The sequence below is a fragment of the Alosa sapidissima genome, chromosome 6 (genome assembly GCF_018492685.1).
Source record: "Alosa sapidissima isolate fAloSap1 chromosome 6, fAloSap1.pri, whole genome shotgun sequence".
Taxonomy (NCBI): Eukaryota; Metazoa; Chordata; class Actinopteri; order Clupeiformes; family Clupeidae; genus Alosa; species Alosa sapidissima.
In genome coordinates, this window is record NC_055962.1 from 12,811,939 (window position 1) to 12,827,980 (window position 16,042).

At 42.1% G+C, this 16,042-nt stretch overlaps 1 protein-coding gene and 1 long non-coding RNA gene across 3 annotated transcripts; one reads left to right on the forward strand and one right to left on the reverse strand.

Moving 5' to 3' along the window:
• Positions 1–2,291: 2,291 nt before the first annotated feature.
• On the reverse strand, positions 2,292–10,164 carry tdh (L-threonine dehydrogenase). 2 transcript variants are annotated; one of them, XM_042095790.1, is made up of 9 exons: positions 10,014–10,164; positions 8,163–8,362; positions 7,830–7,872; positions 7,215–7,285; positions 5,726–5,875; positions 5,008–5,180; positions 4,769–4,859; positions 3,896–4,165; positions 2,292–3,583 (listed from the first exon to the last, which is right to left on the reverse strand). In XM_042095790.1, exons 2-9 carry the CDS (start codon positions 8,350–8,352, stop codon positions 3,444–3,446), a joined length of 1,128 nt encoding a protein of 375 aa, XP_041951724.1. In that variant the 5' UTR covers positions 8,353–8,362; positions 10,014–10,164; the 3' UTR covers positions 2,292–3,443. The 2 variants fall into 2 exon arrangements, with proteins under 2 accessions (XP_041951724.1, XP_041951725.1); XM_042095791.1 differs by lacking the exon at positions 10,014–10,164 and adding an exon at positions 8,964–9,059.
• A 1,379-nt stretch (positions 10,165–11,543) lies between these two features.
• LOC121711747 lies at positions 11,544–15,364 on the forward strand. The gene is made up of 3 exons (XR_006032425.1): positions 11,544–11,635; positions 11,749–11,921; positions 14,329–15,364. It is a non-coding gene; the product is annotated as an uncharacterized LOC121711747 (long non-coding RNA).
• The last annotated feature ends 678 nt before the right edge of the window (positions 15,365–16,042 follow it).

Sequence of the window (16,042 nt, forward strand, 5' to 3'; positions counted from 1 at the left end):
ACATGGAGAGAAGGAGAGACAGGGAGAGAGAGAGAGAGAGAGAAAAGAGAGAGAGAGAGAGAGAGAGAGAGAGAGAGAGAGAGAGAGAAGAGAGGACCAGAGAAAATATACTATAGCCACCTCCCCCACCGGTCAAAAGAGTGGCAAGAACTATGTAAGAAGACGTGTGTGTTTATGTATGTGTGGGTGTGTGGGTGGATGTGCAAGCGAGATGCAATTGCATAACACTGCCCATCCCACCAGGAAGCACAACACATAATTGACTGCCATGTGCTTGCTGTACCCCACAACCAGACCTGGGTGGTGAGAGAAAGAGAGAGTGAGTGAGAGAGAGAGTGAGAGAAAGAGAGAGAGAGTGAGAGAAAGAGAGTGTTTCTATAATACACGCGGCGGTATAGTTGGAGGGTGGGAGTTGTTTTATTTTGACTGCTTAGCTGCAGGCCTCCCCTCCACCACACCCCTCCTTCACACACACACACACACACACACACACACACACACACACATACATATATACACACACACACACACACACACACACACACACACACACACATACATATATACACACAAACATACACATATTTCTTATATCTTGTTCTAATGCATGTACATGTATTGTGTAAACATGTGTTATATGATGTCTGGGCATTGCTATCTTGACATATGTTCTTCCCACACACTGTACCAGAACACCTGGCTAAACCTGACCAAACATTTCAAGGTTACCTACTGAGTTTCTGAGTTACTGAGTACAGTTTCTCATTCTTTCTCTGTTTCTGTCTGTTTTTGTGTGTATCCTGAAATTCAGTGAACATCTCTCCCTCTCTCCCTCTGTCCTTTCTCTCTTTCTCTGTATCTTTCTGACTGTTTTTCGGGTTGTGACTGGTTTTTCTGTGTGTTTTGATGCTCAAACCCCTCTCACTGGGACCTGTGCCTCTCCACTCTCAATACTCTAGCAGTCTGTTTGAAAGGCTATACACAAAAGCCAGTCCAAATTGTACTGTTTTCTAATAAATATGTGCACCTAAAATCACGATCTTGATGTCTGTCTGATGAAGAATGTTACAATGTTACATGTATGTCAATAACCATTTATGCATGTAAAATCAGTTCTTCCGTATAAAAACCTGAGCTTTATTTTGACTTTGTTTTTGTCTTGATGAATAAAGTTAAAACAGTCATTCATGAGCTTCATGTCCACAAATGCCACGTGATAATAGGACTCCTCCGTGGGCATGCTGCATATTTCACCTCACTTGTGTCATAACTGGTATTACATAAAGCGACGTGCTGGTTGGTTGGAACACCTCCTGCTCAAGTGAAAGTTGTCCCTGCCCTGCATTCTAGCTGACAGTGATCGATCTCACATTACCAATGTGACTCGGCTTCTCCAGTTGCATGCCCGCTATTGGCTATCTCACCGACCCCTTCACTGTGTTCCCTCCCGATTTGTCGTTAGGGCTCCTTGGGGTCGGACAATGTTTACATTTTTCACAAGACCCAGGCTACATTTAGTTTGGCAGCGATTCCTTACAGCTTATATAATGTAATGTCTGAACCAGGAAGGTTATCTCTTAAATTAGTCCCGGAGCTGGAGCGGACACAGACACAGCCAAATCTTGAGGAGAAGAGTTTACAACATGTTATGTAATATTATTCCACAAAAACATGGGCAGGCAACAATCACTGTTGCTTGTCTACTACTACTACTCAGTACAGCTGAAGTTTTAACTCTAGGCTGTTTTATCACAGGGAGGTGTATTATAGCCTACCTACCAGACTGCCAGCTTAAACAGGGAAGGAGCCTGATTGTACAAATAATTACCAACCTGTTTTTGAAAGTCAAGCATTTGGCTTAAATCCAACTGATCTGAGCAGATTCAGGATTTTCAGCGACAGAAAAACATTGTGGTACTGTATACTTCAGATCTGTAATTGAGTGTGTGTTTTATGTTTACTAAAAAAAATGAAATGACTGAATATTTAAGAACTGGCAAGATATGTACCTTGGAAAACCCATCACATGGTGAAATTTCACCAACTTATGATTCTGATACCATCCTAGCAACGTTGTTCATTTGTGGTTATAGCTCAGATCTCTGATGTTGTACTTGAGATAGTATTTTGTGTTTGTAGTTTATGGAATTTAATATTGAGAAACAATTTCTGTACTCTTCTAAATTCATCTGAGTCTGCCATTTTGATTTAATTTGTGTTAGTGAAGGAAATACAATATCACCATGGCAATATGGCAATATGGCATGGCAATAAAGTCATTCAACTCAAAATACTTCGAAAAAAGGCTTTAATAAGATAGCAGGTTTGTCAAGACAAAAGACTGGAACATGTCCAATGCTCTCCAAATAAGAAACAATTTAACAAAACTGAACTTTAAAAAAATAAAAATGGCTTATTCATCCATTTCAATATAGCTCCTGACCCAAAGAGTTACCGTCCCCACTGAGGGAATTTTGTTGTGTGGACAATCTGTGGTAATGTAACCCCCACCCCCCACCCCCCCCAAAAAAAAAAAAACATGGAAAAGATTTGTTTGATTTTCAGACATATCTATGGTGCAAAGCTGGCTGATCAATTCATCAACCTATGCAAATTCTGGCCATACATTGCCAGACAAAATAAATAGAAGCAGAATAACAAATGACAGGTAGACACGGGCAAATACAGAGAGTGTAGCTCAGAAACATGTCCATCACTATAGTCACATACTAGTGTACATCCACAGACGTTGTTATGTAACTTCTTATCCAGCAAGGATACATCATTGTTAGTGGTATTATTTTCCTTGACCTCATCCCAGAAATATTTGTATGTGACTATTATTCTTAATTAAGCTGTGTTGTATAATTTATTTATACAAAAAAATAATAACACTTACAAAAAATCATCAAAAGGAAATGACAAAAATCAAAGAGAGCCCTTTAAAAGGTATTCCTTAGATGGGTATTTCCATCTTGACCTCAGTAACAATCATATTCATCGTTTTTTTGGCTCACTGTATCCCTGAATTGCACATGTATATTTCATGACCTAAGTACATTCTTATTGTGTTAGAGGAGTCTTCCCCAAACACACACACACACACACTTCACTTCCTCTAGCTTGTGTGTTCCTCAGATCTCCAACCAGGAAGTTGCGACATACTTGCAGGCCTCTCTGGTGTGTGTGTGTGTGGTGGTAGTGATGGCATGAGGTCTTCTGTGCCCACTTTAAGGGGCCAAGAGTACCAAAAAAGGAACCTTCTGAATCTGGCACTGACTTGTGTGCTATAAGACAACAAGGCTTTCCCAAGCAGCAGAGAGAGACAGAGAAAGAGAGAGAGAGAGACAGGGACATACTATTTACAGACCTAGAGTTCTCTCTTCTCCAAAGCCAACAGTTTTTTACACTATGTACATGTCTCAATGGCCTTCGGAGCAGGCTCAGTTGGCTTGGGCCATGCGGCTCTCTGCGCCAATGAAGTTGAGCATAGTCTGGCAAAGCTCAGGCAGGTCGTAGTCGTGCTTCCAGCCCCAGTCGTTTCGAGCATTGCTGTCGTCGAAGTTCATTGGCCAGCTGTCAGCTAGTAGGAACAGACACAAGATAAAGATATCAGTTGGAGAAAGGCCACTAATGTCTGGGGTAGCTCCCTTAAAATATAGTTGAAGGGAGCTGTTGAAATGGTTACAATTGAATCATTTGAAGATTTTTCAGATGCTCCTCAAAATTCAATTCAATATATCATCAAGGAGAACTTGATTTCAATTTCTTAAATCAAGTTCTGTACAATGTCATCAAATCTTAAAATGTCCCCATAAAAATGTTTTGGTCAAAATTTCATTATCAATTCCATGGTCCAATTTTCTGGAAAAAACTTTTCATACAAAGTCCTTACCTATGGCCTGTCGCACGTGATCAATGTTGTAGTCGACCTGCAGGTCGGGCAGCTGTTTCTGGACCTCCTGCGCCAGTTCGTCTGGGCTGAAGCTCATGGCGTTGATGTTATATGTGCGCATGCTGAGCAGGTCTGCGGGCGCCTCCATGACCTCCAGAGTGGCCCGCAGGCAGTCGTCGATGTACATCATGGGCAGCCGTGTGTCCGGTTTCAGGTTGCACTCAAACTTCCCGGTCTTGATGGCATCGTGGAAAATCTGAACTGCATAGTCTACAAAGAAGAGGGACATGGAACCACAGCAATAAGACTTGGCACTCAGCAGACATACACCTGGTAGTGTGTGTTATGAATTGTTAATGTACCAGATACTTTTATCCTAAGTTAAAAGTCAGATCTGGGAACACACCTGGGATATATTTTATCAGTGGGTACATCTAAGCTTTAAGGGAAAAGAAAGAACCGATGATCTTTGTTTGATTGGCACCTCAGGATCAGTAAAAAGTCAATTATACGGGATTGTTTCTTTACATATTCTAGAACACTGGCAGGGTTCATCAGGTTCACACCCACTAAACCACAATCTGAGAGGGCACATGAGAAGCAAGATCATTGGTGGAGAGAGGACCAATCCCACACATACGTCATCGAGTTTTCATCAAGGGGGGAGCTAAACATAGTTACGTGAGGGACAGAGCAGAAATGCAGCCCTCATCAATGTTCCCCTCTCAGTTACCCAAAACCCTCACCCACTTACACACCCCTTCACCCCCCGTGTACAGGCACATTGGTATCATGGTGTGACAGGGAAAAATCCAGAAGCCATCTGGGCTTGGAAGATAGTGTTCACATGGCCCAGGTCCAGGTCTGTCTCACCTGTCGTGCCACCCCCTGGCTGAGAGTCTGCGGATATGATTCCAGGGTAGCGCAGGCAACGGAAGTCAAGGCCATAGCGGTGGTGGTAGTACTGTGGAGAGAGACAAAGAGACAGAGTGTGAGAGAGACAAAGAGACAGAGAGAGACAGGTATTAAGGTCATATTCCAAAGTCAGGCGAGGTCTTGGCACAATGAGATGTGCTAGGCCGTTCTGTGTGTGGTGGGGACATCCAGCTCACCTCTCCCATCAGCTCTGCATGGACCTTGGAGACACCATAGATGGTGCGGGGACGCTGCACACAAAGGTCAGGGGTCGGGTTGCGGGGTGACGTGGGCCCGAAGGCACCAATGGTGCTGGGGACAAAGAGACGGAGCCCGTGCTCTGCTGCGATGTCCAGGATGTTGTGAAGACCTGCCAGAAAAAGGATTGAGGAAGGGTTGAGAAAGAATAAAATCCCCTGCATTTATGCAACAGTCCTATGCATTCTAGAAGTAAAACACATCCGCATTCTAAAAGTAATACACTTCTCTAACTCTAACATTCTGAAAGTATTACACAATGGTTAGTTCTTTATTCCATCCTAAATGCAATTACAGAATTTCCCTATGACAACTACATTTAACACATTTTAAGCTGCAGGAAATATATCAGAACACTATTAAACATTAAACATTAATGTGTGTTAACAAATTAACTGACCAGATAAACACTGCCCTTATGTGGTCTGTGCTGACTTAGCGTAATCAATATCCCTTATCCATCCACTGCATATTCTGAACTGTATATAATACAAGAATATAGTGTAATCAATATCCCTATTCTGAACTGTATATAATACAAGAATATAGCGTAATCAATATCCCTTATTCATCCACTGCATATTCTGAACCGTATAAAATACAAGAATCCCCAGATTCTGGATTCTAGATTCTGTGGCCACGTGGTGGTCCACTCACCGGTGATGTTAACGGCACGCGCCAGTGGGACGTTGGCCTCTCCGACGGCACTGAGGAGGGCACTGTAGTGCACCAACCAGGTGATGCGGTTGTTCACCACGATCTCCCGCAGGTTCTTGTAGTCCAGGATGTCTGCGTAGATGAAGGGTCCTGATGAAGGAAAAGCACATACACATGAGCTAGTTTAGTAAACTCAGTCACTCCTCCACCAGTGAAATTGTCACTGAATTGTTCACTGAACTTGACATTGAAAAAAAAAAACCCTCAGCACTTCTAAACAACTAATACTGCCAACTCAAGATGTGACACTTTTCTCAAAATCTTGATTCAGTAAAACAACTCCACCCATGCTGACATTTGACATTACCCTTCATTTGATACGAACAGATAAATTACAATGACACATCTATCTTCACACTTGCTGTGCAAGTAGTTTTCAATGCACCGGTGTTAAGTTGCATATTACTGGTGGTGACAGCCAAATGCTTTCAGAACTTTGGAACAAAATGTCACAACAAAGACTGTTTCCCTGGCTACTAGGTGATGGTTGTGATGTTTGAAGCCGCCGGTTTGGAAGAAGACAAGCTGGCTCACTGGAGCACATAGCAATCTATCTCCCTGTAGCCTCTGCCCCCAACCCCCTCCAAAAGACAAAACACATATTGCCAGAGGTCAGCTCAGGATTGAATATTGACAGGTCAGTCACAGTTCATCTTGTGTTCTAATTACCGGAATCGGACTATTTATTTCCCAAAGTGCTGACCGTACCTTTCCTCTCACAACAATTCAATTCACATCCCTTTCAGTGACCATTCTGCCAACCCAATACTTATGTTCCTACTCCTAAGCACAGAGTCTATACTGCCACACATCTACAATTCTACAATTATGTTTCACCAGTGTCTTACAAAACAAAGAAAAACATCTGGTGTATACCCTGTAATAATATGGATACATAAATGACTATCCTGAAATCAGGGGTTGGTGCTCCAATATCTAATGACATAACACATAAGAATGTGTGTAGATACTCATGCCAAAATCTATGCTGTTATTCAACACTCAGCTGCACTGCATCTGGTATTTATTCATCTAGTTTCTCCATGTACGGTTCCTTGTTCTTGGGCAGTCCAAACCGTGTGACCAGCCTGGCACATTTCTTGGAAAATGTATGTGAAGTATGCAAAGTCAAGTCAAAACATGGAGGTACGTTCAGGCAAGATCTAATCTCCTTATTTTAGATGCCGTTGTCACATTAATCTGAAGTGCAAAGGGACATCGCCAAAAGCAACTACCGTATGTACAACTATGTCTTTGTTTTCTCATATCGGTTGTTACAGTCTTATCAGGTAAAGCAGCATATGGCTTCAAGGGGCTATTCATATATAGCACCATAAGAGTTAATTAACATTCAATAAATGTTTTTAATTGAAATGTTTTAAATAAAAAAGAAGCCCAAATATTTTGATGCACATTCAGAAACACTTACCGCTGTGGAAAACATTGCTTGGTGGTTTCCTAATGTCTGACAGAATGACATTATTCTTCCCAAATCTCTTTCTGAAAAAAGGGGTAAATCTTATCAATGACGAAAGCACCTGCGGCCTTGACTACTATCTGTTGGTATTTCAAAACTCTTATAGAAACTCTGACGGATGTCGGCTGAATTTGTTAGTATGATCTGTTAACTATTGACTTAACGCAAATAGTTACATCCAGCATCTGGCATAATGTCTACATGGAGCAATGGTGGGCATACTGCATATCAATGTAAATATACAGGTCACACAAGCACAAGTTTAAACTTCATGTAACTGTTAAGACTATAGAAATATACAACACAACTACCTCTATTTTTTTTGTTATATATATGTCCTATATTTCTATTTTGATACATACATGTTCTATATTTCAGTCTTGCACTTTAATTTAATGTTTATTGTCTATGGCTATGTCCATAGTATGTCTATGTCTGTATTTAAAGCATGTCTATGTCTGCATGGGAAAGTAAGAAACGAAATTTCAATTCTTTGTATGACCAGTGCATGTAAAGAAATTGACAATAAAAGCCGACTTGACTTGACTTGACTTGATATCAGCTTACCTCAGCATTTGGGCCAGACCCACACCAAGCTGCCCCAAGCCACCTGGAGAGACAGGAGGACAAACATGATGTTAACAGAAGACACCACAGCTTGACAGTATTACGTTACCAATGCAAGTAAAAAGGCATTTCACAAAACATATGAAGGGAGTTTAAAATAGATTGAGATTGTGTGACATCTCACATATTTCATATAGAAGAAGTGAACATTTAATCAATGTGTGTGCTTCGGGGAAGTTATGTTTCCTGGTAAATGAAGTATGCTCCTCAACCAATTACAGTAACAGCTTAAATAAAAATGTAGTGACGGGGAACCATGTCTGCGTCCCATACCTGTGATGAGGACTTTGGGGTGGTCTGTCTCAGAGAAGGAGACCGAGTGGAAGCTGGCATCGGATCCCGAGGTGACCTGACGTGGAGAGAAGCTAATGTTACGCACAGCCACTGCCACTGGCTGGCATCCACAGCCTGGGGCCAGGAGGGCCTGCTTGGCAACTCTACTCAAGACTCTGATTACTGGCATCTTCAGTTACCTGAAAAAAGGAGCAGAAGAAAACAAAATCTTAATTGGCAATTCAGCCAAAAGGCTTCTACTCAAGCCAAGCTTTAAGAGACAAGAAAACAAAAGAATGCAAATAACTGCAGAAAAGTGATGGACACAATTTGCATGTGAAACAGATTTACACCTTCAGCATATCTGGTATTCAAATTGGTTAACTCTTGAATTTCCCCTGGGGATCAATAAAGTATCTATCTATCTATCTATCTATCTATCTAACTGCAGTAGGCTAGTGCTTTCGGGAAGAATTGTCTCTGAAACAAAAAGCTAAACTTTGTGTCTTAAACGTTTCTATGAGCTATGTAGGTTTCTATGGTTTCTCGTTGTTGACATGCATTACAGTATAGGCTATCTAGGATTTTTCAGAGGTTGCTTGAATTGAAACAAACACATACGACCCATTTAACCATTCGTATAGAATATTTTATTTGTATTTACTTTCGACGTCGCGAAATAAAAATAAAAATGTTACACTAGGTCTACAGTAGGCTACGGTGGAATTATATGACTCCAGCGTACAAAAACACATTAAGTAAAAACTGCATGTGATAAGCAGTATCCCACAGTCGACTTACCGTACACTGGTGTGCGTGCTCGAAAGGAATTAAATGTGTAATTTGAGAGAATTTATACTGCCCTGCCTTCAATTTAAGCCAATGAGAACACGATTATTGGTTGACGCTCGAGTAAACAGTGCCAGGTAGGCTATTTGCAATTCTTTTCGAGGTTCGTGAAGGCTGCAAGAGGGTCAGTGGGGTAGTGGTATCTTTTGTTAGTTTCTCCGAGCAATCGGATGTGAAAATAGAAAATCGCAAGAAGCAAGCCTAGGTACTTTCACTGCAAAAGCCACTCACTAAAGTCTAATGGTGATATATAGGGTAACTTTTTTTAGCAATGTTGCGGTAACCATAACCTGTCCCATATGTTCTGATTGGGCGATCATGGCCAAAATTGGCCTGCTGATTATTTAAAATAATGGCCAATATCAATGGAAACATGCCAGAACCACAATACTCAGTTTAAGATGGCTCGTGCTAGCCGAATTCATGGCACTGGGAAATGGCTGTTTCATCTTCAGCTCGGATAGAATAGGCTAGCCTACCAATTTTGCGCAAGCCTGTGTGCTTTGTGAAACCAAGCCACGCAAGAGCCTCAGACATTCACATCACGAACGTCGGTTAGCTGTTGCATAACTGGGTTGAGAGAATCAGGTTTAGAGGGTAACACATCACTCCTAGCTGAAGGAGGTCATTATGCGAGACTACAATCGCCACGACAGCAGAGAGATGGAGAGAAGAGCTGCTCAAGTAATTCGTTCCAATAGTGACGCAACCTGATGGTATATGGCAGGGTCTGCCCTTTTCCATACGCACGACGCAACCTGTCTCATTTCATCCTGACTATAACAGTATTTTCCACTACTCACATTCAAACTATCAGACTGTTCATTTAGCCTTGTTAGAAACAATGATCTTACAATTATTCAAATGTAGAGCAAACTTTTTTTCACTCTATTTTGACACATCTATGATCATTTATGAACAATCTGTAGGACTAGCTTAGGATATTTGCCTATAGACTACAGAAGTCGTTTGAAATAATCATTTAAAAAGATTCCCACTCACCAATAAATAAATATGTAGATTGATAACCTATAGACTTGGATCGACACTGCGCGTCAAAGATGAGATGCTGGCCCTTTCTCTGTCAGCAACCATATGATAGTCTTTCTCTATTGCATCAGCCCAGGACACACGGTATATATATCAGCTGCCATCTGGCTTCAACACAAGCCGGCATTCGTTCCTATTGGCGGACCCTTGGAGGTGCGGCTCGCCCACCATTACCACTCCCACCCTACGTCATAAGAAATGTCATGCTGTTAAAAGCATGCTTCTAAGGTCGCACATGTTTCCACTGTTCCCTCCTTCACCCACCCATGCAGACCACGAGGCTATGTACAGTATGGCATAGCCTACGCACAAGTTGGTCCAGGCAAGCTATAATCATAATATACTTTGAGGGAAATGCCCCCCCCCACACACACACACATTCAAAATGCCCCCCCAGAAAGCACATGCAGATGTTGCACAACCAAGTCTTTGAATATTTGCTAGTTGACAATATCTGGACTTATTTTCTATACCAATGCACAGATTTATGTTCAATTATAGTTGGTTATAATATGGTTATAATGTATTCAACCCTCAATCGCATAAGATAGAATGGCACACAAAAATGTAGACATTATTGTTCACACCATGTGTTCGTACATAGTAGAATGGCACATCCTCTCCATGTTGACTCTATGGCTTTAGGTCCAGGCGTGATATTCAATCTTAAAAAGGCTTAAAGTAATTGCACACAAGGTTGATATAACCTGTTGATGTATACTACTACTTGATGTATATCATTTTCAAGTCAACACTACGGTCAAGATGTCAAGAGAAAAGTAAGATGTGATATTAAGGTTGGTCCCTGTACAGATTACAACACTGACAAGCAATAGACATGACCAGAAGGCATCAGCTGACATCTGGCAAGTAGTTTCTTCACCACCAACATGACAGAAACTAACTTACAACACAAATGACTAACAGAGTTACCGGTACTTAGGCAGACTTCATAGTCTATATCCTTTCACTTATTTTTTTAATTAATTAACAGGAATCACAATGATAAAGAAAGTGGCTACATTCAATGGTTGTAAAAATGTTTACTGTAAAATAATCCAGTTGACAGAGCAGTAGGTCTAGGCTACTATATCAATAAATATGAGGGCAAGAGGAGGAGGGTGATCTTTGTCATACTTCACTTGGTAAGACTGTCCCTGTGTTGGCCAGGCGACTGAGGCGAGATAACAGGGGGGTCCCGGGGGGAAACTAAAACATGACTGGATGAGAGCCACACTCCCCCTCGCGCCTGATCAATAAGTCAACACTGACCAGAAAACAAATCTACCATCATGGACGGGAACAGCGTCAGTGGAAGAAGCCCCTCTATTAATAACCGTGGGTTATTCTGTCACCTCGCGTGGAATACTTTTGAGGCTGTGTGTGTGTTTGGGGGGGTGGGGGGGGGGGGGGGCACTTCAGTCTCTGATGGCATAATGTTGGTGTCAGGGAAGTGGGGCTCAGTTGGAGTTGAGTAGTTGAGTGGGACTTGTCTGTCCTCAGGAGATGCTAGCTGTAGGCAACTGTGAGAGGAGTGGATGGCACTTCAGGAGGCTTCCTGCTGTTTCTCTCAGGTGTGTGTGTGTGTTTGGGGTGGGGGTGGCCTCATACATGTAAAGCATAATTCTGGAAAGTGCCTGAGAACTTCTAGCCAAGTGAATTGAATTCTGGCTGTGTGTGTGTGAAGCTTTGCACGTCTACACACCTCCCCACTCACATGATACAGAAGTCAGATGCCAGAGGTGGGAGGGAGGATGGACGGATTCCAGCTTTCCAGAAGCAGCATGCTGTGCTGAGTGGAACGGTCCTATGGAGGTGGTAGTGTGCAACTCGGCTCAGGCAGCCCTGAATGGAGTGGAGGTATTTCACAGTCAGTCAGTGCTGAATGGACTGTATGCCACGGAAAGCTCTTCAGCCAGTTTATATGTTTCTGGTGGAGCGTCAGTGTAATGCTGCTTTTATATTCTGCTCCTTTGTGTTCACTCAGACACTTAATATCTTGTTTAAGCCCAACAGAGCAACTCTTTATTCAACTTTGGAACACAAATAAATCCTTCAGCTTCTTAACGTGTTCATTCTGGACATTTCTGGGCTGGCTGAAGAGTCTTCCAGGAAGGATCTGGCATATTGGCAATTGACTGAGCTTGTTCTTATTGTGGTGGTTGCATTGTCAGCATGAGATGAAGGTGTTGAGATGACAAGCTGGGTTGGTGGAAATGGTTACAATGTAATCAGTGTGTAGTAACTGGCCACCGTAACCTGCTGTTTTTATGGAGCATTTAAAAGTGCTTTACAAAGCAAAGTACATAAAAAAGAACACATAGTGCGTCTGATTAAAAAGAGGTGCATTTGATCAGTTAGCAGAAAGTATCTGAGAACAGTTTGGTCTACAGAATATAGTGCATTTAAATGTCGTATGTGTGCAAACAAGTTAAGTCCATGCCTGGCCACACTGTCAACTTTAGTACTATTGTGCCAAACTGTCTTAACATAAATAATATATAAGGTGTTAGAGGGGCAGACAGTTCAAATCTGAGTTGTTATTCCAGAGGAGGACAAGGAATGAGGTTTGGGTGGTGAAACCAGTTGTTCCACAACCTACTCTCACCATCAAGGGCTTGAGATGCGTATGGTATCTAAAGTCTGTCTATAAAGAGAGGGTTCAAGGGCTGAATTACTGGAATGTTTCTCGTCATCCTTGTGCAGAAAACCTCCTGCTCAAACTTTAATCTCTCAAAGCAATCGATTTCAGGCTACAGGCCTTATGTTGTGAACAATTTATCATGGCGGGACACAGAGCTTTCTGGACTTTTAGTAGTCAGCTGAAAACAAGCATCGATAGGAATCTATGTTACAGAGTAATAACTATGAAGCAAACACACTGTACATGCAAATATTATTGGCTATTTATAAAATAATTATAGTCAGTTGTGGCAACGAACAACTGTAGCGTTATACAAAGAACTATGTGGTTGCAAAATCTATACTTTTTTCAGCTCATAAACATAACAAATATTGTAAAAGCCAAAATACGTGACTAAACAATGTTTGGCATGGCAAGTGACCTTTGTATTAACATTTTTGTTTTCTAACAGGATTTCTTTACTGGCCTGAAATCCCAAAGCAGACACTACTCCAAAAAAAACAGGCTCGAATATGCAACAAGACGGCTGCCAAAACAATGCATTCACTTAACCACCTAGAGTTGAGAAATTGTTGTTTACTAAATGTTGTTTTGTTTGTTTGATTTATAACATCTAGGCTCTCCTTATTTGTACAGTTTATGTTATGTAGACATGTGTAGTGTTTGTGTGGTGTGAATGGGGCAATTATCTTTTAAATCGAGTGCAGAAATCAAGTATGGAATAGAGTGGGATGCCCCAGCTTCTGGAATGTGTTACGCAACATGAAACTCTCAGTAAGGACCCTGCTGGCCACCAAATGCAGAGGGCTCACAAAGTAATTCACAAAATGGCACAGAGTATTAGTGTGTGTTGGGTTACCAAGGGAATGTGTATGTGATGTGTGAGTAGTGATCAAAGGGCAGTGTGTCTAGGTGTGTTTGTGCGTGAGTGATTTGCGACTAGCGATCATAGGTTAATTCTGACCTGTGTGCGGTATACATAATTGTTTAAAGAAAAAGACAAATACTATCTTCTTGTTTGTTATGTCATTCAGTGGGTCAGTTTGATGTGTGTCAGAAAGGGTTGTTTTGCTCGTTTTGACCGGTAGCCAGGTCAGGTGGTCAGGTGCGGTTCAGGGCCACTCAGCTCAGTTCTAGTTCCGGTTCCGGTTCTAGGGTGTCTGCAGCGGGCCATCCTCTGTCTCCAGTTGGGCCAGCTGCCTCCTGAGGCTGTTCACTTTGTTCTGCAGCTCCTTGTTGTACTCAATGATGTGCACCATCTCATCATAGGCCTCGTCCAGCCACTTGGACGAGCGGTTCCAACGCAGGAACACACCTGTGGTGAAGAGAAAGAGAGAGAGAGAGAGAGAGAGAGAATTTAGAACAATTACTAGACATCCTTACAGTTCCATCAGATATGGTAAAGGAGTGAGGGAAAGGAAGAGACAGAGATGGAAGGAGGAAGAGAGAGATGTGGAGGAAGATAGACAAAGAAAAAGGGCTAACAACACAGAAAAAAGGAGAAAGAGAGACAGGCTACAAAAGCACAGATTACAATATGAGAACAGTTTGGTCTAGACTTGAAACTGACAACATAGCCATTGTATTCTGTATCACCTGAAGCTGTTTGATGGTGTGTTGTAGGAAGAGGACATCTATCGGTCTGAGGCCAGCAAGAAGGGAAACGTGGTGGGGAGGACAGGAATGAAGGAAGGAAGAAAACAGAAGGCCCTGTAAAGTAGCTTAGTTGTCACTTGTTAGCAATGAAGCCTTTGACGTCAGTCTTAGACATAATGTCAGTGACTAGTTATATTTTTGACACTGACTCCCATTTTGGCTCTGAATCCTCTTATCCGACTCAGTTCCGCCTTCCACCTTGACACCGCCTCTGAGCAACCACTAAGCACTGTTTGGCCCGAGGGTAAAGGTGAGGCCAGAAACCCTGAGATAGCCCTGCCGAGGGGTGCGGTTGAGCCCCAGAAGAGATAATGGGGAAGTAATTAAGCCTCAACAGGCTCTGATTCACGGCTATTGGGGGTGTGTGAACGTGTCATGCCTGGCAACCAGATTAGAATGGGAATGGGGGAGTGTGCGTGTTGGAGGTGGCGTATGCCAGTGGTGGTGGTGAGTAGAAGGTTGTGTATACCAGAGTGGTGGTGGTGAGTAGAAGGTTGTGTATGCCAGTGGTGGTGGGGAGTGAGGTCACAAGGTGGCTGCTATGCTACTAATATATGACGGAGGGACAGCTATTTCCGTGCTGCCTTCTCCCTCCCTCTGTAGAAAGGACAGACTCTCTCTAGCCACAAGCTCACTATGCTCACCATATCTCATGCAGACTCTCTAGCCACAAGCTCACTGCCCTGCCCATGTCTGGAATTTTTTTGTGGGTGTGAGTCGAATCACTGAAGCTCAACAAGCATCCTTGCATAGGCAGTAATGTTCTCTATAGGATCTGTGCAAGATACAGAATGTACAAAATGTATGCATGCATAATGAAACAGTATAGATTTGTACCAGATGACTGACTCTCAGGAAGACAGTGAACAAACAACATTCAGAGTGATATTTTAATGCCCACGGAATTGAACGAAATTGAACATAATATAAAAGATAATATCCATGGCACTATACATTTGAATGCAGAGTCTTTCACAGCACACAGACAATGTACAATTTTACAGCAATATCAGCAGTTACACATAAAAAAAGAATTTAGCATTTATTTGTATGTATTATCAAGACAATGCTCTTTGTAGATTTGAGAGGTACAATCATAAAGTGACAAAGTGAAATGAAAAAGGTCAACTTGTCAAAAAAGAGCAATGATGACTGGGCCTTTGGGCTGAAATGGTGAATGGTGGTTTGTGTGTGTGTATGTGTGTGTGTGTGTGTGTGTGTGTGTGTGTGTGGTTCTCATGCATTTTCTGTGTCAGAGGACCCAAAAGTACCCTGAAGGTACGAGTCCTGGCATAGCCCCAGAAACGAATGAATTCCTTCTGCTGCCAAACACTGTCCTGCATGTCACACCCTTCCACACATACCTCACAGATCACCTACACAACATGGACTCTACCATCTGAACACAAAATAAAGCTTTCTCCAACACACCCTTCTCCATAGTGGTACATGCCATTGACATCTCCTGTTGTATGGTTGTTAGGGAACAACAGAAAAGAAGAGACTGACTGTATGCATTTAATAAAGAATAACATGACTGCACCCTTCAACTTTGCTGTTTTTCCATATTTTGCCTTAAGGGTGAAACAATAATATGCAGTTATGTAATAACACACATTGTATTACTTGCTAGGCACTGGGCCAAAAATTCTTTATAGTTCACACAAGAGTGTGCAGCTTT